This window comes from Scyliorhinus canicula, chromosome 9 (assembly GCF_902713615.1).
Source record: "Scyliorhinus canicula chromosome 9, sScyCan1.1, whole genome shotgun sequence".
NCBI lineage: Eukaryota > Metazoa > Chordata > Chondrichthyes > Carcharhiniformes > Scyliorhinidae > Scyliorhinus > Scyliorhinus canicula.
In genome coordinates, this window is record NC_052154.1 from 11,551,278 (window position 1) to 11,576,350 (window position 25,073).

Here is a 25,073-nt window from a genome sequence, read left to right on the forward strand (position 1 = left end):
ACCACTTAGAAATTTTCTGTCATCACACACCATTATGACTTGAAAGTATAACGGCTGCCCTTCATTGGTACTGAGTTTTAAAGTTCTGGGACTCCTAATGCAACAGCATGATGCTAACAGCTTCTCCACATAGACGTAACACTTCAGGAACAAGGCCCAACACCACCACATTCTCAAGGGAAATCAAGGCCAACCTTACCAGTGACACCCAGATCTAGAGGATGAATTTTAATAAGTCGCTTTTATTTCCAATGCATTGACACCAATGACGGAACAACTTTGTCAATGCCCTAAGTTCTCACTTAAAGTTGTGGTCGTAGTCCTGAAAATCATGACTTTTAGTGATTCGTGTGTCCCCATGGGAGTCAATGTTGAAGCTGGAGTTAGGTTCCTTTGGACATTTCTTGCTCAGAAAAATCAATGTACAAGTTGAAATGCAGTGCTGTGCATGTGCAAACACTGTGTATTTATGCTGGAATAACTTGCAAAATAATGTATGAATACAAATTAAATAATGCTGAAGGCACGATCGACCGACCGCCTCCCACCAGAACCAGAGTGGGACGGGGCCGGTAGAACCTGGGAGAGGCCTCTCCCGTGATTCCTGATTGCCCTTACATCTCGTGAGTTTTAACCAGATTTCACGGGACGTCTCGTTCTGGATCCCACCCACAATGGGTGGGGCCCAGACTCGCATAGCTAAAAGAGCTTAAACTTATTTAACTATGCTCGTACTGGATGTAATGGCCACCGGCATCTTTTGGCCTCGCTGAGCTGACCTCAGCCGAGTGTCATTTAGTACTGGCCCTACTAACGGGGAACAGATGTAACGGCACTTGGGGAGGGGGGTCTCTAAGGCGATCAGAGGCCCCGGTTGGTCAGCCTCTGGGGACGCGGGGGTGGCACCCTTGCTCTGCTGGCACTGCCAGGGTGCAGACATGGCACAGGCAGGGGCACTGCCAGAGTAACAGGCTGGCAGCTCTCAGGATCCAGGCTGACATTTTTCCAATGCTGGGATCAGCCCATGTCAGCTGGGGTGCGGGGGGGGGGGTCTTGAGGACCCTCTAAAAAGTTAGTTGAGGCATTGGAGGGGGGGTCCAGGGGATTGAGAGTTCATGGTGTTCTGATCTCTTCCTTTACTGAGGAGCTCCTCAGCACTGAAATGACACTGTGGCCTCAGGGGGGCGTTCCCCGCCGAGTCCCGAAATGGCAACAAAGTGCCGTTAGGTAGCAGGGTCGATCCTGACTCTTCACTGATTATTGTCGGTTAAATCGTGCCCTAAATCGTATAAACAAGCAATGAGTGGCATAGCTTCTGTGCCTCAGCCACCGTACTGCTGAAACACTGTACAACCTCTTGCTTACTTTCCTTTCCCACTCTCTCTGTCTGTCTGTTTCCTTCTCTTCTCTCCTCCCCCATTCTGTGTGTTTATGTGTGTATCTCCCTCTCTCTCTCTCTCTCTCACCCTCTCTCCCCTTTCACACACTGTCTCACATTCACCTCTCTCATTTTCACGCCCACCCCAGCCCAAGGCTGAGATTCAGCAGCCCGGGACTCAAGTCAACTCCCAGTCTGAGTCTTCACTTGGGCCGAAAGCCTGGACCTTTCCTTCAGGCAGCCAGGCCCTTGTCCCAGGATGAGGATTGAGCTGGGATGCCGGGATCACCGGGAGGGGGGGGGGGGGGGGGGGGGGGGGGTTTGCTGATTGAGCTAGGACTCAGTTGGGATTGTCCCGGGGCTCTGTTCCCTCCCCTGGATTACTCACACTTCATCACCCGGTTGGTGATTGACCGTTTTGCAGCCATGCCACCATGGCACAATGGCGGTGACTGTCCCAGACCATCCTCTCTGTCAGGCTCCCTGCCCAGTGCTCCTGATCCCAGGATTACGGGCTTCACTTTCTCCCTGTGGCGACACCAGAATATGACAGTGGCTGGCTCTGAGAGGAGCACAGGAGGAGCATAGACCCAGAGCGCAAAAGTGTTGAAACAAAAATAGCGACGCAAACCTGAAAAATGTCCGTAAAGAGTGAACAATATTTAAGTGAAACAACGTTACATGAGGACTTAAACACTCTGATGTGGTGGAATTGGAAAAACAGCTCAGAGGTCACAGGATGAGATGCACGAGTTACCTAGCTGGGCAGAACAATTACAGATTAACCTCAATACAGGTAAGAGCAAAACACTACACACAGGAATGCTACAACATCCTGGGTTAGTGCACGGTCAATTCCAGCCTCACTTGACCCGGGGTCGCAACACAATTGAAATTAACAATAAACTTTTAGAAAATCCCCCAAGTCTGCGATCTCTGGCTGCCCGCTAACTACAGTCACCAAGTTTGTAAATTTGAACACAATTAATTTTTATTAATAGCAATATAGTTGGATTTATGTCATAAGGTCTGTTTTAAGGGTAATAAAGGAGAATAAGAGGTAGGGAGTTGGAGGCATGTAGGTAGGGAAATCTAGACCTTAGGGCCCAGACAGCTGAAGGGAAGGCCACCAATGGTAGAGAAATTAAAATTGGAGATGCTTAAGAGGCCAGAATTAGATCAGGTAAGAGAATTGTGGGGCTGAAAGAGATAGGGTGGGGAGAGCAAGATCATGGAGGAATTTGAAAACAAGGATGAGAAAGCCAATAAGAAGCAAATCTGGATCTGAGGAATCACCATTTTTTTTCTTTATTAGAAATTTAGAACATCCAATTATTTATTTTTTCCAATTAAGGGACTATTTAGCGTTGCCAATCCATCTAACCTGCACAACTTTGTGTTGTGGGGGTGAAACCCACGCAGACACAGGGAGAATGTGCAAACTCTACACGGACAGTGACCCAGGGCCGGGATTCGAACCCGGGTCCTCAGCGTCGCAGGCAGCAATGCTAACCATTGTGCCACGTGCCGCCCGTGAATCACCATTTATAATAGGTTCCCCGGTAGCCTGGAGCCTGAAATGAAATGAGACACAATTAACAGATGATTTGGAAGAACCTTTAGATCGGCCGGTGTGAGCAGCTGGAAGATCTCGCCCAAAGAGTTCATTCACTGACCAACGAGTGCAACTACTCGGCTGACAACATTGCAACAAGAGACCACCAGCAGTTATTAAGACGACCATTCCCTGTGAAGTGAAAGGTCAATCCTTTGACAGATCTTAGGACTTGTGTATTGATCACAGACAATAGGAACAGTAAAAGAATGGAAGAGCACATCTCCATTACCATTTTGGGTTCCTCTCAATTTTTTCCTCTCCTTTACTTGACAATCTGATTGTTGCTTGGACTCATTATTCGCTGCACACTGGTACCTCCCAAAAGTGCCCAATCTTTATGTTCAGGTTTATGCTGATGATGCATGCTATTCAACTATGGTGCGCAGACCTCAATCTGTCAACGTTGATATCAGAAACCAATGATGTATAATTATCCCTGTGCACTTACACCCTCCAACTAATACAGGATTTGCAGCGTCACCAGTGACCAGCGAATATAATTCCAACATCAGGGGCGGGATTCTCCGACCCCCCCCGCCGGGTCGGAGAACCGCCGGGGGTCGGTGTGAATCCCGCCCCCTTCGGCCCGCAAATTCTCCGGCCCTCCAAAAGTCGGGGAGGCGTGAGTCGCACCTTTCGCCCCGGAGAATGGCGGGGACCGGAGCAACTCAATGGGCCCGGCGGCTGCCCGAAGTCTCCGGCCCGCGATGGGCCGAAGTCCCGCTGGTTTTTTGCCGGTCCCGCCGGCGTGGATCAGACTAGGTCCCTTACCAGCGGGACCTGGAGGCGTGGGCGGGCTCCGGGGTCCTGGGGAGGGGGGGTGGAGGCGATCTGGCCCCGGGGGGTGCCACCACGATGGCCTGGCCCGCGATCGGGGCCCACCGATCCGCGGGCGGGCCTGTGCCGTGGGGGCACTCTTTTCCTAAGCGTTGGCCGTGGCAGCCGCCGCGATGGTCGACGCGTAGGTGACCCCCACCCTGCGCATGCGCGGGGATGACGTCAGCAGTCGCTGATGCACCCACGCATGTGCAGACTCTCGCCGGCCGGCGGAGGGGCCCCGACTGGCGAGGTGCCAAAGGCGGGGCACAAATCACCCCTGAAGGTGCAGAGAACTCCGCACCTTTGGGTGGCCCGACGCCGGAGTGGTTCACGCCACTCCATCCCGCCGGGACCCCCTGCCCCACCGGGTACGGGAGAAACCCGCCCCATAAGTTTTAGAAGGTGGTTTCCATCGTAAATGTGAACTTGGTCATTTAAAGTGGGAATAAAACAAAAGATAGTGGGCAGGATTCTCCGTTGGCTGACGCCGAGATTGGGCGGAGAACAGGTCCCGATGGCAAAATCGCGACTGGTGCCAATTAGATGTCAAATCGCAATTCTCCGCTACCTCGACAGCGGCGCCAATGCCGTCTGGAATGCACCTACTGCAAACACCCTTGGCATATCATTACCAGGCCCAGAATTCCCCGGGGCCTGCACGATTCTCCGCCTCCGATGGGCCGAGTTCCCTATGGTGCGGTTCACTTGTTCTTTTAAAAATCGTCAAACCGGCGTCGTGGATGCTGAGGGAGAGAGAGGGGGTACGGAAAATGGCCAACATCGCCACTGTTTGCTGACAGTTGTGCCACTGGCCAGGGGGCTTCTGTCAGGGCTTGCCGGAGTAGTGGCGGGTGGCCAGGAGGTGGGCTGTGGGGTTGGGGTCAAAGGGCATGGAACACCATTTTCACATCCACAAAAGATGCTATGCAACTGGGCACACTGCTGACAGCCACTGTGAACTCAGGGCCACGAGACGTATGGGTATCCTCCCAGGCCACACCCCCTAGGTGCCCTTTGGCCCTAGCTGACCCATCATCTGCATGGGCGTGCTCCAGCCACCGGTGCTAGCCCCTCCACAGTCGCTGAGACGGTCCAAGTTCGGCACCAATTTTGCTGTTGTGAAAGTCCACGAATTCTGCGCCGGCATCAACACCCAGTCTCAGAAACAGAGACTCCCGCCCAGTATGTATGTTGCAGAAGAAAGACTGAATCACATCTGTATGTGCTGGTCCAATTCTTCCTCAGTTTCCAATCCCTTTTCATTTGAAGATGACACTTGGTCATAATTACCGGTGTCAACACAATGGTGGAATCAACTAGTGTCGATAACACACTCCGGCAAGTTACAGCACTATTGTATGTGTTTGCAGAGTTTTCATTTGTATGAAGTCTTTCACAACCTCAGGATGTTCTATAGTTGTAGCCAATGAAGTGCATTCTTGAAAAGAACGATTGTTAATGTTGGGGACGTGGCAGACAAACCGTGTGCAGCAAGCCCCCAGAAACAGACACTAGCCAGCTATTTGGTTTTAGTGGCCATGGGTGAGGGACAAATATTGAGCACAAAACTGGGAAGAACTTTCTTATCTTTCTTCATAAATGTCATGGGGCATTTCACATTTAAGTAAGGTGGCAGGCGGAACCTAGGTTTAACATGTCATCCAAAAGACAGTGCAGCACTTCCTCAGTACTGCACTGACGCGTCATCATGTCTCATACACTCAGGCCTCACAGTGGCTGTCAGCGATGTGCCCAGTTGCATAGCTGCCTTTCTAGATGTGAAAATGGTGTTCCGTGCCCGTTGAACCCGACCCCACAGCCCACCTCCTGGCCACCCGCCACTACTCCGCCAAGCCCTGACAGAAGCCCCCTGGCCAGTGGCACACCTGTCAGAAAACAGTGGCGATGTTGGACATTTCCCGTACCCCCTCTACACCCCACAGCCTTCTCACCCGGTGGTGTGAGTGTTACCCACTGAACTATGGCTCGCAACTCAAAGTGTCATCTTCCAAACTTTTCCTCCAGCGTAGCCCATGAGTGCAGACATTCTCGATGCTTTCAATAATTCTGCTACACAATGGCTCTCTATGGATGGGCGATTGCCCAGGGATCACTTCAGCTTTTAAATCACCAGGAATTGTATCTGTACTGCTTCCAAGGGTGTGGTTCCCCCTCCCAATAATTCCCAAAGAATTTCTGTACTTTGCCGATTTGACATCTTTATGTTATTTTTAATTAAATTAAAGTTGGCTTTTCCATGTTTGCTGATTAATGTTTATATGAAAACACATGCAAGCACACATACACACACCCTAAACAGTTGAAGGTAGAATCAAATGACACTGTGAGTTGGTGCCAATACTGTGTGCTCCCAAACATTTGCCAATGCGCAACAATGCAAAGTAAAATGTTGGGTGATTGTGACACAGCAAACCAGGTCCCACCCCATCTCCCCCCACCACCCCACTATAATCAGTTCTATATAACTCCTTGAGTCACTTGATTCAGAGCAAGACCAGGCACAGTAACAATAGCGAGGGCGTTGGGAACAGTCAAGGCACTAAGTGATGTTTATCAGCAAGCACACTCACTCCTGACATAAGCCAAAGGTGGGATATAAGCACGCCTCTCTGAGGAACCAGCTGCACTAAAAGGAGATTGTGCCAATTTTCCTTACTTTGGGCTGTTGCAGTGTCTTTCCCTGTAGTTTACTCCGCCATCGCAAGTCCGTGAGCATTCCGACCACTCTGACCAGTTGGACCACTGACCATTAATGGGCTTGGGTCCGTCATCTCCATATTTCAAGCACTGACCTCGTCGACACCACTGTGAAGATATAAGAGTTATCAGGTTGAGCCTGCGGCGACTTGCTAACGTTAACCTTTTGCAAACAGCGTGCAAACACCTGGAAATGCAAAGTTCCGAGCAGCAATGGTGAAAAGAAAGTCAGTACTGTACTTTGTTGGGAATCTGGGGTAGCCAGCCCTACATTATAGAGTGCCGGATCTTTTTTCCCGGGCCAGAATCCCAGCAATTCCCTACAGGGAAGAAGTCGAGATCGGACTGCAAAGTGTACCATAACACCCTCCCTCAAATCAGTGAATCAGTTCACCGTAAAGCAACCTGACACCTCCATGCTTTGTTTATTAACGCCTCAACCACCCGTCAAGACAGAGTCCCTTACAGCAATGGTATTTAAGTTATATCTCTCTAAATATCAAGACAGCCAGGAAACCTAGCTTTCCTTGCTTAGCATCTCTACATCTTGGTTGACACAGAGCAGCACTTTAGTGCAAAAGCTAGACTGTCCAGCTGAGCTGGAGACGGTAAGGCACATGAACAACAATTTCTTTTGTAGTTTATATTGCGCTCACCCTTTCTAACCTCTGCTAAGAGGATTAACACTTGACATAATAAGGGGGCATTAACTGATTGATACCAGCTGAGACGATCGCATTGGCACTGACTATGGGTGTTTCTGGCTGTGGAGACCCCTGGTAGCACCAAAATTATAATCATGTGATAGATTTTGCGGTCCAATTGTTAAGGGCGATAGAGATACAGTATAATTAATATTGGGAATGACAGCTTGGAGGGGTGCCAACATTCATCTTGAGCCGTGACTCGGAGGAGTAATGCACCAAGCAATTTATCATTCAACATTTCCTCTCCGTCTACAACTATGCATTCTGCGCAGAATATCGAGCATTGGGAATAATCTCAACAGTTCAAGATGTTAATATGAGCCTCAGGGGCAGCGCCTGAACCCTTGAGTAAGCATACAGGCAATTTTTTAAATAGATATTTAAATCAACCTCAGGTTTCTCCCCTTCTCTCCTGAAGGCACTGACTCACGCTGGAGTATGGCCAATGAGTTGTTAATCTAAGGTGAGGTCTTGGCCCACACTACCAGGCTCTATAGAAACCTGGCTTGTGCAGCTGGCGCTCTTCAAGATTGAACCCTGCAGCAAGTCAAGTCAGGTGGAGATCAGTCAACTCAGCAGAGATGAGGGATCAGGCAGAGGGAGGACATTCTTGGTCTGTGGTACAGTGGAGAGGGGTGGGGGTAAACTACGTCCTTGAGCCCCTGTGGAGCAACACTGATTTGGAATGGGTGAGACTTTTCATTTTGGTTTTTGCTCTTCTCCCTCAGCCAAGGGAGACATAAAAGGTGCAAGAATCCCGAACACACTCCATGAACATAACATTTAACCGAGAGTTGATCATAAGTGAGCACTTTTGGTGGTGCAGACGGTACAATCTGATGCCTCTCACCTTGTTGGGCCCGCAGACTGTGCCCTCTGCAGCTGGCATGAACTTGGTTTCACATCTATGGCCACTCTTGTGGCACCAAAGTGCTTTGCAAATGTCCTAGAGTGAAACGGAAAAACAGAAATTGGCTTCAATGAACATGCTCACCTCCCACAGCAGAACTGCAGAGACGCCCTCCCCGCACCTCCTCCCCATCACCACCACCACCACCTCCATCTTTACCTCCCCCTCTTAACGGTCACATTTTTCGGAATGGTATTTGTTCCAAATTAAGAAGCTTAGTGCACGAGACAGATCTACATGAGGAAGATTACTTCCACCAGGCTGGTCTAGTTCAACCATTCATAAAGAAACTACACCATAAGTCTCTGTCAGTTTGGTTCAGTTGATAGAATTCTTACTGCCCAGTCAGAAGACTGTGTGTTTAAGTCACATTTCAGGGCATAACAAAGGCAGATATTTCACAGGGTTACTGCACTATGCAGATGCCACCTTCTTGCCTGTTTGTCGTACATCTCACAATAATAGAATGGGACTCTCCTTGTGTCTTGACTAACATTCTTCCCCTCAACTACGACCAGTAAGAACAGCTGAATAGTTATGTACTTACACAGTAATCCTCTAGATTAGAAGCGTTTGGAGGATGATGATAACATCGAGCGAGATCTTCCGGATGTTCACGCCGACCGGATCTTCCGGTCCCACTGATGGCGTACCCCCGCCACGGGTTTCCCGGCGGCGTGGGGTGGATTAAATGGGAAATCCCAAAAGACCCCGCCAATGGCCAATGGCGGGCTACCTCCGGCCGCCGATAAACACGCGTGGCCGGAGAATCCCACCCATCGACATTAGAAACAAGGGCAGGATTTTCCAGCCCCGTCCCTGCCCTGAGAGTGGAAGTTCCCACCTTTCATTGGTCCGTCAAGTTTTTCATCCCGCCTCAACAATTCCCGGTGTGGGGGCGGGACTGAAAAAATCTACCCCGAGTTCTTAATTTCTCTCCAACCACCACATTATGTATGTCGTATAAAAATTGTTTTGGGCTTTTTATTTCTGCCCAGTGGAGGTCATGTGACACACTGGAAAGGGTCCCCACCTCAGCCAGAAGCATGGGGTTCAATTCTAACTCCAGGACTTGAAGGCCAAACAACGTGGCCAAACGGGTTGAGTGTCTACTTCTAAATCCTTCCAATATACATCAATGACGGTAAGGGCAACAGAAATTCCTGGTCAGCTATGTGATGGAAATTTAGCTCTAGCCCCGATTATCCACAGTTCCAACATGCGCGGAAAAGTGTACATTGTAATAGCAACTCAGGACTCCTTTGGGGGTGGCGGGAGGGCTGGTGCGGATCAGATTGGTGCCAACAGCACGCGGGCTTCTCCATAACCCTTGACACCTTTAGAGTCTAGAGATCTATCTATTTCTTTCTTAAATATATCTAGTGGCTTGGCCTCCGCAGCCTTTTGCAGTAAAGAATTCCATAGGTTCACCACCCTCAGAGCGAAGAAATTTCTTCTCATCTCAGTCCTAAATGGCCTGCCCCATATTCTGAGGCCATGACCCCTTGGTCTAGCCCCACCCCAGTCAGAGGAAACATTACCCCTCCACCAACTCTGACCAGCCCTGTCAGAATTTAATACTTTTCAATTAGATCCCCTCTCTTCCCTCTCAATCCCTGTGAACAGGCCCAGTCAACTCAGTCTCTCCTCATACGACAATCCTGCCATCTCAGGAATCACTCCTTAATTGGATGGAGCAATTGAGGAAAGTAAGGAAAACTGTGTGGTGAGGATTTGCATAATCCCGATGTCCAGGCAACCAATAAATTGAGAGCACAAGAAAGGGGAGGCATCATTTATATTTGACTGCCCTGTTTACCTCTTGTAGCATTGCATCAGCTTAAATGAACTGTACAGGACATCAACAGGCCATTCTTGTCACTGTGGGTATAGATGTTTCTATCATCATCTAGTTCCTTTGCCTCTTTCCCACGTAGGGGAGCACGTTGCAGTGTGCTCAGTGAATTGATTACACACCACCTCATGGGGTTTTCACATGGTTGGCCCACAGGGGGTTGAATTCTCTGGTTTCACAATGCCGGAAGCACGAATTGCGATCGGGCAGGGAAATCGCGCAAGATTGAAAAATCGAGGTTTGCGTCTGGCTACGATTCTGATGCCATGCTCCACTCCCTCGCTGGCGGCAATATCGATGTTTACGCCCCGCGCTGGCGGATCAATCCAAGGCCGTCATGGATTTTAACCTAATTAGTGGGTTGGACACTTCATGCTCCACCTTCCCGCGATGTGCTGCCCCTCTTAGTTGTACATCTTGCGGGTGCAAATTAGTGCAAGAATTTACAATCGGGGCCTGGGCGCCATGGCTGGGGAGGCTAAACAACTGACAAAAATCCTCAAAACGTGTCCGGCGTGTTGTGGAGTGCTGCCCAGGCTGAGGGCAGTAGCGGGGAATAACTTGGTGCCAAGTCCGTGGATTCTGTGTCCCCCCCCCCCCTCGGGATCGTGGTCGCCTGGCTCAGACTGCTATTGCTGCACGCTGTGTTTTAAACGCACCCCTTTTGGTGTTACCCACAGGCTCCTGGCTGCTCACACTGCTCACACCCCTCACACCCCAGCTTTTTCATCAAGGCGATGGGTGTGGTCATCAGGGGCCCGCCAGGTGTTGGCACACCTCGAAAGCACTGCCCCAGAGTTCAACCCAACCAAAGGACACCTGCAGCATGACCTTTGGAACCCTCCCTGGTTCTCTGCCCCTCTCAGAGCAGAGGCCTCACCAGTGACCCCCTTCCCTCAGGATCACCGGCTGTCTCCTCTTGCAGAGGCTGGCAGCACTGACTGCCTCTGCCCCCACCTCCCAGGCAGAGTTCTGCAGGGTGGGCTTGAGTCTGTGGCCTCCCTTGGGGAAGAGGGTGACCCCCCCTTCCCTCACTGGCATGGAGCTGTGGGTCCATGGGGCCAAACACATGGGGCAGTCTTCAGTGAGACATCTTCATGGCTGCAGTGAATGTGTGATAAGTGGAACGCTTAAAAAAAGGTTCTTTCGCGCTAACTCTGGCTCCAGTGGTTACAACGCCTGTTGGGCTGGGAATTCAATTCACGCCGGCAAAGTGCTGGACCATTTACATGTCCTGACCCATTTACCAATGGCCCCCAACAGAAGTGCGAATCGCACACTATTCAGTACAGCGGACAACAATGAGGGTGCGATCCTACAGCCACTCTGCTGCTGAAAAGCAGCTCGCTGAGGCGCAGTGTGGTCGTTGGAATTCGGGAGACCCCGTTCCTGGGATCTACCCAGCTCGCAACGCCTGGCGAGATTCAACGCAATCTCACGAGGCGCTTCGAGATGAATCCTGATCACAATGGGCGGGATCACCTTTTGGCAAATCTGCATATTAGAGCGAGGCAGTAAGCCTTACTCTAATGTGCAGATTCCCGAGGCTTTGGGATTCACCCCCTTCACCTCAGAGACCTCGGGCGAGCGCCGTTTGATACTGGTGCCCAGAAACAGGCAGCAGACCGAACAACACTCATGGGGGTCTCCAAGCGAATCGGAGGCCCCCAGCTGCATGCCTTTGGGCAGGATAGTGCCCTGGCACTGCTGATGCCACCTGGGTAACCTGGCACTGCCAGGTTGGCAACCTGGCAGTGCCACCTGGGTGCCAGCCTGGCACTTCCAAGGTGTCCAGGTGGCACTGCCGGCTGGCATAGGCACCGCCAGGGTGCCATGCTGGCATTCTTTGTATGTGCGCTATCGGACTGGGGTTGCCCGGTCTGGGTGCTTGTGGTAGAGGTTTGGGGATCCTCCCATATTGTATTCAGGTGGGGGTCAGGGCGGGGGGCACAGAGGAAAGGTTGGGGAGATCCGGCAAGCAGAGTTCTCCACTGTAAAATACGGGGCTAAGTGTGTCCTTGGCTGCGCATTCCCCATTCAGGTCCCTCATTCAACCCGAATGCCGGGAAATGCGCGGCTAAACGCGCTAGGGGACATTATTCCCTTTTGGGAAGATCGCGCCTGTTGTCTCCCAAGTGGAGAATTCCGGCCAGGGTTTATGCTTGTGAAGTTCTGCCCTGCAATGGCTCAGATATTGGGACTTCTGGGGGATGCGGAGGGGTGAGAAAGTGGGTGAGCAACATTGTATTGTGAGTAATTGAAAGTGAGTCAGGGAGTCACACAGCCAAAACTGAAACAGGCCTGGTAAAGAACTTTTACAAAATTTAGCTTCACAACCCAGAGTGAAGGACATTAAGGAAGGGAGGAACCCTGAACCACAGAAATAATATAGATAAGCACAGATAAGGTCATCCATATCACTTTAAATAATGACAGGAAATTGAAAAGAGATGAATTAAGATGGTTAATGAGAAAAATGCCTTTATTGTAGGAAAATTAAATGGTCAGAAGTCATGGTTGCCTAATTTAGCAGGTTCACCCACACTCACCTCACACTGGTGATGAAACTGTGGGCGGGATTCTCCGAACCACCGCCGGATCGGAGAATCGCCGGGGGCAGGCGTCAATCCCGCCTCCGCAGTGTCCCAAAGTCTCCGGCTCCAGAGATTCGGTGAGCCCCCCCCCCCCTCCCGCCGATTCTCCGGACTGCGATGGGCCGAAGTCCCGCTGTTGTCATGCCGGTCCCGCCAGCGTGGATCAAACCATCTACCTTACCGGCGGGACCAGGCGGCGTGGGCGGGCTCCGGGGTCCTGGGGGTTGGGGGGGGGCGGGCGAGCTGGCCCTGGGGGGGTGCCCCCAAGGTGGCCTGGCCCGCGATCGGGGCCTACCGATCGGTGGGCGGGCCTGTGCCGTGGGGGCACTCGTTTCCTTCCGCCTTCGCCATAGTCTTCACAATGGCAGAGGCGGAAATGACCCCCCTCCCCTGCGCATGCACGGAGATTACGTCAGCAGCATGCGCGGACTTCTGCAGGCCGGCGAAGTCCCTTCGGCCCCGGCTGGCGTGGCGCCAATGGCCGTTCCCGCCAGCTGGCGGAGCGCCAACCACTCCGGCGCGGGCCTAGCCCCTCAATGTTAGGGCTTGGCCCCTAAAGGTGCGGAGACTTCTGCACCTTTGGGGCAGCCCGACGCCAGAGTGGTTCACGCCACTCCATCACGCCGGGACCCCCCGCCCTGCCGAGTAGGGGAGAATCCCGCCCTGTATCTTTCCACAATTCTACATCAGGGAATCTCCTTTTTTATAGTCACACTGTGTTAATTAAGTTGCACCCACTCCAGTTAGAGCATTGCAATTTGTTAAGGGGTGGCCCTGGGCAGGCAAGTCAAAAATCAATTGAGAACCTCGCTGCTGGCAATGGTTGGTACGTGCATAACACAACCAACAGATGTAGACGGGACCAGGATCAGTGCCAAATCGGAAATAGACACACCAAAACAGGCTCTTATTGCCTCTGTGTTGGCAAGATGGGGAAATCCTCCACGTCACCTGCTCTTGATGATTATCCAACGACCCCAAAACGAATTGCCAAAACCTGTGTATCACTGTCAGGCATTTTACAAGGTGAAAGAGTGACCAATGCCAGGACGGTAGCAGAGTGTTTAGCACAATTGCTTCACAGCTCCAGGGTCCCAGGTTCAATTCCTGGCTTGGGTCCCTGTGCGGAGTCTGCATATTCTCCCCGTGTCTGCGTGGGTTTTCCACCGGGTGCTCCGGTTTCCTCCCACAGTCCAAAGATGTGCGGGTTAGGTGGATTGGCCATGCTAAATTGTCCTTAGTGTCCAAAATGTCCCTGAGTGTTGGGTGGGGTTACTGAGTTATGGGGATAGGGTGGAGATGTGGGGTTGGGTAGGGTGCTCTTTCCAAGAGCGGTGCAGACTCAATGGGCCGAATGGCCTCCTTCTGCACTGTAAATTCTATGAAATCTATTAAATCTATGAAACCCGCAAGTAAACAATCACTTGAGGAGGGCACGAAAGGAGAGAAAATTGGCATGGACAGAGAAGAAAAAATGGCCCATTGAATGAGACAAGCTAAGGCTACTGGCTCCTCTGGAATCACAATCCTAAATGTCCTCCAGAATTCAATGATTAAGCTGACAAAAAAACAATTGTAATCACTGGTTTCTATTCCCGTGCCATCATTCAGCAATCACATCCGTATATGAATGCACAAGGATGAGTCAATGTGTAATGAACTCCAATTGGCTTTATTGGTTGGTCAATTGGAGTATGAGCTCCCTCAATGATAGCTCATTGAGGGGGCCCATATAATCACCTGTGTAGGCTTTGTGAGCCAGTCTTAAGTTGACTGGACTGCTGGCAGCACTGTTTGTAGCTGCTCCTGTAATATCATTATTGTAAATAAATATTGGTGTGGTGACAGAACTCCTGCCTCCCGTGGATTACTACAGTGGCAACGAGGTAAACTAAGAATTTTGCGGAGACCAGCTGCCGCACTCGGAGGGTAAGCCTTGCCATTTAAAAAATGCCGTTTTTTGGAAGGTTAGAGGCATTCGACCCGGCTATTGAGGACTGGTCCCAGTATGTGGAGAGAATGTGTTACTTCTTCCGGGCAAATAATATACTGACGGACGAAAGGAGACGGCTTATCCTGCTGTCGGCGTGCGGACCCTCAGCTTTCGCCATTATACGTAGTCTGACTTATCCCGATGCACCGGACACGAAAACTTTCCAAGAAGTAACGGAATTGGTGAAAGAGCACTACGACCCAAAACCACCCCTCATTTTGCGTAGGTACAGATTCTACACAGCGAAGCAGGAAGACAGGGAGTCAGTCACAAATTTCTTGACCCGCCTGAGAAGGCAGGCGGAAAAATGTGAGTTTGGCCCGACGCTAAATGAAATGCTTCGGGACCGGTTAGTCTGTGGTATAAACAACCTCACAATACAGAAACGCCTGTTGGCGGAATCGGAGCTAGACTGCAGGTAGGCATTACAGCTCGCACTGATCCTAGAAAAGGCAGCAAATGGGGCGCAGGAACTACAGGGCCCGCCAATGGAGGTAGATACCTGTGAGAGGGACTACCACAACGGGTCCTGCTACCAGATAGCCGCTCTCAGGAAAACCCTGAGGAGTAGAGGGAAAAAGGAAAACCCCAGAACTGCCCCCAAGTCTGCCAGGACTAACTGGAGACAGAGGGAAGTACCGGCTGAGGCGCCCCCAACAGAGAAGGACTGTTTCTGGCACCAGACAGAGTGGGGAAACAACGACAGAAACCCTAGAAGGAGGTGGCAAAAGACGACTAGCAGATGGGGACGCAGGGAAGTACACAACCTAGACGCCCCATCCTCCTCCGAAGGGGAACAATTATATAATATTGCAACGAAGAAAGCAGAACCCATTAGGACTACGGGTGAATGGGCGGCCGACAATAATGCAAATAGACACGGGTGCAGCCGTATCAGTAATGGGAAGTCTCCTTTTCCCAAATTTAACGGGGAAAGTGGAGAAACAACAGGAGGCCCAACACAGGGGGCATGATAATAGTCGGCAGCAGAGACATTTCCAGGTGGGGGCTCCGATTTGGGTCAAGAATTATGGGAATGGACCAACGTGGGTCAAAGGCACGGTAGAGTCCCAAACAGGGCCCATATCCTATGAGGTTTCAATAGGAGGTAAGGTGCTGAAGAAACACCTAGACCAAATAAGGGCAGTGGAACCACACCTGGAGGCAGGCAAAGCAGGACCACCTCGAGCTGGGATAGCCCAGACGGAAAGGATACCCACACCCCAGCCACGAGCAATTTCTCCAGACCCCGTCATCCAGTCATCAGAGTCGGAGATGGACACACTCGACGAGGCCGCCACGACACCTCTTCCCAAGGAGGAGGAAGAACAACTTCCAAGGAGGTCGTCAAGGAAAAGACGGGCACCTATAAGGTACACCCCGCCCACTTCGGAGAATGACCCAGCGGACGACACAGAGGTGATAGAACCAGACATGAGGAGCAGGAAGAAGCTCAGAGGAATTCTGGCAGGAATTCCTCGGACATTGGGGGGGGGGGGGGGTGTAATGAACTCCAATTGGCTTTATTGGTTGGCCAATTGGAGTATGAGCCCATATAATCACCTGTGTAGGCTTTGTGAGCCAGTCTTAAGTTTTTTTCTTTTTTTTTTATAAATTTAGAGTACCCAATTATTTTTTCCAATTAAGGGGCAATTTAGTGTGGCCAATCCACCTATCCTGCACATCTTTTGGGTTGTGGGGGTGAAACCCACGCAGACACGGGGAGAATGTGCAAACTCCACACGGACAGGGACCCAGAGCCGGGATTCGAACCCGGGTCCTCAGCGCCTTAGGCAGCCATGCTAACCACTGTGCCACCGTGCTGCCCTAGCCAGTCTTAAGTTGACTGGACTGCTAGCAGCACTGTTTGTAGCTGCTCCTGTAAATATCGTTATTGTAAATAAATATAGGTGTGGTGACGGGACTCCTGCCTCCCATGGATTACTACACAATGACTACAGTGCATTCTGAACAATTGCCTTTTTGTTGCAAATGAGGTGTGGGAGATCTGACCATCAGTAAGCGCAGCCCATGTGGCGATAACGTTATTAAACATTTGGGTGTATAGTCCCCAGATTTTGATTTGAACTGTATTGAAAGTGATTGTGTACAAAATATGATGAAGTTAGCCTCTGCTCCCGGGGTATGACTAAACAAATGTAGCGATTTGGGTTGGGCTTTTCATCTACTCCAGATCATCAAAGGGCTGGCTGGAGAGATTATCTTTCATTTCAGCTTTTCATAACACAGATAAAGGAACCATGGAGGCCATTCAACCACGGACTCCGCATTGGCTCTTTCCAAGAACAGTCCCGTTTGCCCCACCCCAATGCTCCTTCACCATTATCCCTGAATCTGTTTTTCTTTCAACTATTTATCCGATTTCCTCCTGAAAGATATTTCCTGAATCAGTGTGGTCCACCGTATCAGGTAGTCCTGGTTTCCCAAACCTTCCCAACTGCAGGGTGAGGTGGGAAAGTTGCCCCCCCCCCCCCCCCCCCAGTGCGCACAAAGCACTTGGATGGATGAGGCCTGACCCCCTTCCCACCTTTTCAACTAAACCCTTTCAAAAAGAGCCTTCGCAGCTCTGGTCCACCTGCCACAGCCAAGTGCTTGAAGGCACTGGAGGTGAATTGAGGCCCTTGATTACAAATTAATTGTCATGATGTGGAGATGCCGGCGTCGGACTGGGGTGAGCACAATAAGAAGTCTTACAACACCAGGTTAAAGTCCAACATGTTTGTTTCAAACACTAGCTTTCAGAGCACTCTGAAATCTAGTGTTTGAAACAAACATGTTGGACTTTAACCTGGTGTTGTAAGACTTCTTACTGTGCTCACCAATTAATTGGGCAGTTATGGCTGCAACCGGGCAAAGGGTGGACAGGGAGGAGGTGGGTTGGGCATCCAAGATGTTTTAAATGTTTCCCATCCCACCCCGGCACGCCCACAAAAGACATGGCCAATTGGGGTGGGGGTAACAGCATAAAACCCAGCTTAATCAAACAGGAAAAGGCCACTGTGTCCATAAAACCACCCTGTTTGACATCATGGGCTGTATTTTCCATTGCAAATCCGGCCTACTACTGCTGCTAACGAGGACGGATCGTTTTTTCACTCCATTCGCTGTCGTAAAGGTTCTATGCTCCCGCCACCTGTCAATGGGATTTCTCACTGAAGCCACACCATGCTGCCCGGAAACCCCTGGGTGGAGGGGTGCTGCCTGTGGGAACCAAAGAATCCTGCCACCAGTGAACGGCTGGAGAATTCTGGTCCACATCACCAGCCCACTTCATTATTGTCTCTCCCCAATCCAAAAATCAATTCTGCAAAATTCCTCGTCAGCGAGGAAAATCAACCACAAAATCCTCAGTTTCCAACGCCATAACTCACATTATTCCTGTCTGACCAGTTGCCTTTCTTGGTGCAATACTCTCAATGGACCAACAGCTCAGTAACCAGAGTGAATGTCAATTGAGTCAAAGCTTTAACGAGTCGACTACAAGTGGAAGTGCCTCCAAATTTATGTTAAATGGAATAATAATCTTTATTGTTACAAGTAGGCTGACATTAACACTGCGATGAAGTTACTGTGAAAAGCCCCAAGTCGCCACACTCCGGCGCCTGTTCGGGTACACTGAGCGAGAATTCAGAATGTCCAATTCACCTAACAGTACGTCTTTAGGGACTTGTGGGAGGAAACCGGAGCACCCGGAGGAAACCCACGTAGACACGGTGAGAACGTGCAGACTCCGCACAGACAGTGACCTGAGCGGGAATCGAACCTGGGACCCTGGCGCTGTGAAGCTAATGCCTGTGCTACTATGCCCCTTTACACCATCAGTGCGTCCCTCTGTAACTCCATATACTGACAAATACTGTCTAGGTCAATAACAACAGATTCCAACGCCTTCACCTTCTCTCCGATCAACAACACTTTTCACTTTCTCACAGGTTAAGCCATAGCCACTGGTTTTGCACATCCTTTCACACGGAGACCCCAATGTCTAATGATGGCGTGCCCAATGCTTCATGGTTTTGCGCTCTTGTATGTTCCAACGACGCTCTGATTGATTGGCGTGGTCACGTGGAAACCATGGATAAATTTAGTTAATCCGGTGTTGCCGGTGCGGAATTTCCACTCATCACTGGCATAATTCAATGGGATTTATTTTTCTACTGGTGGGATTGGTTGATGACTTCGACGTAATCAGAATTTAGTGTCCTCTGAGCTTGGCTCGTTGCGATTTTGCTCCCTATATAAAGGCTTGGAAGCCTGAATTCAATAATAAACGAGGAAGCGGAAGGAGTTCAGGGTGGGGCAGAGACTCAGCTGAAGCTTCCAGAACTCAGCTGCCAAATCTGAGGAATTTAGGGGGGGGGTAATTTGAAACTAGCCTGTCCCACTAACAACACCACCCGAGAAGGGAACATGCTGTGTCGGCTACCTCTCTTTACACCTGCCTCATTTTCCTTCCTCTTAAAGTCAGCACATCATAAAAACCTGAATGTAAAACAGACATCCGGCCCAGACCGCTGCCCGACTCTCACCCGTGAGTTCGATCACAATTTAAGTTATTGTTCCCAGAGATGAACAGTTGAACCTTAGAAGTTCAAACTTCTGGGTATGTCAACCCCTGCCTCCTCACCACCCTGCCCCACTTCATACAGAAAGAACACAGAACATACAGTGCAGAAGAAGGCCATTCGGTCCATCGAGTCTGCACCGACCCACCTAAGCCCTCACTTCCACCCCATCCCCAAAACCCAATAACCCCTCCTAACCTTTTTGGTCACTAAGGGCAATTTATCATGGCCAATCCACCTAACCTGTCTTTGGACTGTGGGAGGAAACCGGAGCCCCCGGAGGAAACCCACACAGACACGGGGAGAATGTGCAGACTCCGCACAGACAGTGACCCAGCGGGGAATCGAACCTGGGACCCTGGGAAACTGTCCGTGTGGAGTTTGCACATTCTCCCCATGTCTGCGTGGGTTTCACCCCCACAACCCAAAGATGTGCAGGATAGGTAGATTGGTCACTCTAAATTGCCCTATAATTGGAAAAAATAATTGGGTACTCTAAATTTTTTAAAAAGAAAAAAAGAATTCTACCTCCAACACTCTTACAGGCAATGCATTCCAGATTACAACAAACTGCGCAAACAAATTCTCCTTATTTTCCTCCTGCTTTTTGTCAATTATCTTAAATCTGTGTCCTCTGGGTACTGATTGACACTGTCCTTCATTTCTCCCCAACTACTCGATCAAAACATCTCCTAATTTTGAACATCTTCATTAAATCTCCCTTGAATCTTTTCTGTTCCAAGGAGAACGGATCCCCCAGACTCTCCACGGAACCAAATTCCCTCATGCCCTGGTGCCTTTTTGGTCGATCTTCTTTGCACTTTCTCCAAGTGCGGACACACAACACCCAAGAAGTTCGATACCATCTCAGCTAAAGTAGCCCGCTTGATTGCTCCCCCTTCCACAAACATTCACTCCCTCCACCACCGACGAACAGTGGCCGCCAAGTGTGCCATCTGCAGGAACTCACCAAGGCTCCATAGACAGCACCTTCCAAACTCACAACCTGTACCATCTAGAAGGACAAGAGCAGCAGATGCGCTGGAACACCACCACCTGGAGGTTTCCCTCCAAGTCACTCACCACCCCGACTTGAGAATATATCACTGTTCCTTCACTGACATGGGTCAAAATCCTGGAACTCCTTCCCTAACAGCACTGTGGGCGTACTTACACCACATGGACGGTTGAAGAAGGCAGCTCATTAGTATCTTCTCAAGGATAATTAGGGATGAGCAATAAATGGTGGCCTAGCCAATGATGCTCATGTTCTATGAATGAATTTTTAAAAATGCACTGATATCCTTATTAAACCTTGATGCCAGAATTAGACACAATCCTCTAACCAGCGATTTAGAAAGGCTTATCATCACTTCCTTGCCTTTGTATTCCATGCCTCTACTAAGAAATCTATTGATGCCAGCAACTTTTTAAAAACAGGTTTATCAACTTGTCCTTCCACCTTCAATGATTGACACATGGCCAGCAGGTCTCTTCGTTCATCCCTTTTAAATTGTACCATTGAGCTGAGACTGGTAATCCCTCTTTGCAAAATGCATCACTTTCCACTGTACTGCATCAAATTTCATCTGACATGTGCTGGTCCAGTTCACCAGCCTCTCTCCACATCCTCCGAGTGTCTCTTGCTATCGTCCTCACTGATGGCCACATTTCGGAGCTTTGTGCGATCTGCAAACTTTGAAATCATTCCCCGAATACGCAGGTTCAGGACAATAATTAATTTTTAAATAGCGAGTCTGAAATGAGTCAAATAAGGCACATCAGACAGAAATAAACTCATGGTGGCAGGCTTAACTGTATGGGATGAAAGGGCAGCACGGTAGCATTGTGGTTAGCACAATTGCTTGACAGCTCCAGGGTCCCAGGTTCGATTCCGGCTTGGGTCACTGTCTGTGCGGAGTCTGCACGTTCTCCCCGTGAGTGTGTGGGTTTCCTCCGGGTGCTCCGGTTTCCTCCCACAGTCCAAAGATGTGCAGGTTAGGTGGATTGGCCATGATAAATTGCCCTGTGTCCAAAATTGCCCTGAGTGTTGGGTGGGGTTACTGGGTTATGGGGATAGGGTGGAGGTGTTGACCTTGGGTAGGGTGCTCTTTCCAAGAGCCGGTGCAGGCACGATGGGCCGAATGGCCTCCTTCTGCACTGTAAATTCTATGATAAATTCTATGATAAAGAAGCAGGTTAAACAGGAATTAACTTCATTTTGATTTAAGGTACTGAACTAAAATAGCAGTTTAATATTTCAGGAACAAATACATTTGTGGCAGTATGAATAGTCTTTGTAATATGTTGTATGTATATGCATGTATGTATATATAATATGTTGTAAGGAAAATGATGCCTTTCACATCTGCCAACCGGTTAAAGGTCAATGAATTATGGGATGGTATTTCTCAGTAATCTTTCTCAGGTTAAATTCCGAAAAACTTGCCGTGAATCTTTGCAAAGATCCATTGATATTGCGACAACGTGTAATCGTTGCTCATCGCTTTTTGGATACATCTTACAAAAGAGCAAGTAACTGGGAGCACAGTGAAAATAATTTCAACTGGGGTTTGGAGAACCTTACCAAATTCCCTTGTCAAAATCATCCTCAAATCAGAGGCTATATTCTGTTTTAACCCAAACTTTGTTGCCAATTAATTTACTCGTCCTTTGCATACTTTTCCAAACAAAAGCGGAGTGGTGGGGAGAGAGAAAAAGACTTTCATGCATATAGCCCTTAGGTAGGTCTGCCCTCTCAGATAGGCATACAAGTAGCCAGAATACTTTGTTGCGGACAGGAGGAGTTAGTTGTCCCTGGCCTGGCCAATATTTGTCCAACCAACAGCATAAAAATAGATAATCATAGAACATACAGTGCAGATGCAGGCCATTCGGCCCATCGAGTCTGCACCGACCCGCTTAAGCCCTCACTTCCACCCTATCCCCGTAACCCAATAACCCCTCCTAACCCCTTTAGACACTCAGGGCAATTTATCATGGCCAATCTACCTAACCTGCACGTCTTTGAACTGTGGGAGGAAACCGGAGCGCTCGGAGGAAACCCACGCAGACACAGGGAGAACGTGCAGACTCTGCACAGACAGTGTCCCAGCGGAGAATCGAACCGGGGACCCTGGCGCTGTGAAGCCACAGTACTAGCCACTTGTGCTACCGTGCTGCCCTTGATAATCAGGTCATTATCATGTTGCTGTTGGTGGAATCTTGCTGTGCTTCTATAGGCCGAAATAGGCTGCGCTTCAAAAAGCACTCCACTGGTTGTGCAACGCTTTGGACGTCGGGAGGTCATTAAAGGTGCTACATAAATAGAAATCAATTCTTTGTTTCCTGGCGTTCAGTCGAAAAGGGGACTGGCAATATCTTTTGCCTTCGTATTTACAAACCTAAACCTCTTACTACAGAAAAGAAAATTAATCTGCTCGCAACGTTTGGATACAGCGGTGCTTTAATAAACCCCGTGGTTTGGATCCAAACCAAAAGCTGGCCCTCTGCCACATCTGACAGCGTTCCTCATTAAAACTGGCAACAATGGCACAGTTTGAAAAGTCATTCTTTCAAAGCCTATCTCGCCGAGCAATCAGTGCTCAAAAAAAACCCATTCAATTCGCACCATGAAACCCGTATGCTTGCACTGCTCATTAAACTTAGTGTGGTCATATGACATTGCTGGAACCTAATCATCTGTGAGCTGCCCGGAGCCTGTTAATGCAACAAAAAAAAAAGAGGCTGACTTTGCATTTTCAGTTTGGCACTCCGAGGAACAAGGTTCCCACGAACCGCAACCACCTTGCACAGAAACACGAAGGATTCCTGAGGGTCGTGTCCTGCACCTTCGCTACATTTACTGGAGTCGCGACATATTCATATGGCTGTGTGTGTGTGGCCCTTGCTGCTCAGACAGGTGGATCATGGGTTTGAGTTCCACTCCAGGACAGTATAATGCAGTATTAAGAGAGTGGTCCTTCAACCTGACGCTCACCCTTCCACATCTCTGCCGCACCCCGCCGTCCCCCTTCCCCCGATCCCACCGGCATCACCCCACTTATGTGAAGCAACACCGCAGAAAACCCACTCAGTGCACTATCCAATCCTCACCACTCAAGCAACAAAGGCAAATAATAGATTTACTTCACTGCACCGGTGACTACATTTCAAAAGTACTCCATTGACGGTAAAGATCTTCAGGTCCTCCTGTTGCGAGAGGCAGATCTTTTCATTTGCTCTGCTCTGTGGCTCTGTGCCCAAGCAATTCACTGCACCCAGGGCAAGACGGCCGCAGAGTATACTTCGACCATCGGTAGAGTGGGTTTAATGGGGTGAATGATATTTCCTTGACGCGTGCTTCGTTATGCTGTTAGTTTGCCCTCATTAAGTCAGATATAGTTACTGGAGAAATAAATCATTACAAGCTGGTTACTAGCAGAACAATGACTGATCAGTCGAGAGTTTGGGTTCAGTCAGGGAAAGTTGTCCATTAACTTAATGTCACCCGAAACAGGGAATAGCTTTTTTTCACATGGCACATGATTTTCTTTCTCACCAATTTTCTTCATCTACCACAATCCGTCAGCCCCGACAAAATGCTGACTTCTTGACAGAATTTGGTTTCAACAATGCCAGTTTCCCTGTGGCATCCCATTGACTGGGCATTAGTCGAAAGTGAATCTTACTAGTGAGTGTCGGCAGGTCATATTACCATGGGGAGGGACATCAATCAAGGCTGGAATTCTCCACTCATCAGGATTCACTTTTCCCGCTTGCAGCGCACCACCGCTTGCAGGTTTCCCCACTGTGTGGTTTCAATGGGAAATCCCATTGGCAAGCGGCAGGAGGACATAACCCCACCGGCAGCGAACGGCGTCCGGCTAAGAGACCGGAGAATCCAGCCCCATATCTGCGTGACAAATCCGCATGTGCACACATTTCCAACAGGTTATTTTCATTTCTCTATCCTCGATACTCTGGAGCCAATTGTAGCATTTTTGTCAACTCTCCAGTTGAGATTAGCCAAGTCACTAAAAAAAAGTCTGATGTATTCCACGACCATACAACTCAACGGGAATATCATGCGGTTGACTACTTTATACAACGCAGAAAGAGAATCAACTGAGATTTGACCAATCCTGTTCAGGTATCACAATCAAAATGGACGGGGACAGGACATCCTGAATTTATCATCCTTCGGACTTGGGGGTTGTTCATTCAATTGCTTGAGTGAGCAACCCAAGTTGTCAGCTTACCTATTGGGCACATTGGCATAAATATACTGTCGTAACAAGCAGAGAATTACAAGTAAGTCAAACAGCAAAGTTTTGGCATCTTGCCCAGTGTGTGATGATCCCCTATATGTCTTCGTGAGGGGGCTGGACTGATTCCCGACTGGGACAGATATCACACAGCAAAGATATTTTTCGTAACTGACCAATGCAATCTACTTTGATCACCTGAATGAGTCGGAGAGGAATTTTCCCCTTTTTGGTCCACTATTTTTTCCTTTGTGTATTTTTGCCTCTCCCACGAGTTGACAGACCTTAAGGGAATGACAAGGTATAATGCTCCAACCATTGTGAGCATAACACCAGCCTGATGGAGCAGCTGATCTTTTCCTATCTAACATCATAATTTTTAATGTGTTACAGTATGCTTTACTTAAAGCTTCATCACCTCAAACTGTCCCCAGTTTAGACACCAGCTCTCGGTTAATTCCAATTTTTAAAGGATAGATTCAATCTTGAATGGATGCTGCTCAAGTGGAGATAGACATGCTCAGCCCCGTCATTATCTTTCAATCGCTTGGATATGAAAGATTAAGGAGTGAACCTAATTGAGGTGTTTAAGATAATTAAGGGTTTTGATATGCTGGATGAGGGAGAA

The 25,073-nt window shown here is 49.4% G+C and overlaps 1 protein-coding gene across 1 annotated transcript in view; it reads right to left on the reverse strand.

Moving 5' to 3' along the window:
• adamts18 (ADAM metallopeptidase with thrombospondin type 1 motif, 18) overlaps nucleotides 1-25,073 on the reverse strand; it is a 277,450-nt gene that overhangs the window by 111,888 nt on the left and 140,489 nt on the right. Inside the window, exons 11-12 of the mRNA XM_038806242.1 lie at nucleotides 8,091-8,186; nucleotides 6,493-6,641 (exon numbers count right to left, since the gene is read on the reverse strand). Coding sequence (XP_038662170.1) covers nucleotides 6,493-6,641; nucleotides 8,091-8,186 — 245 coding nt within the window. The remainder of the gene's footprint in view (nucleotides 1-6,492; nucleotides 6,642-8,090; nucleotides 8,187-25,073) is intronic.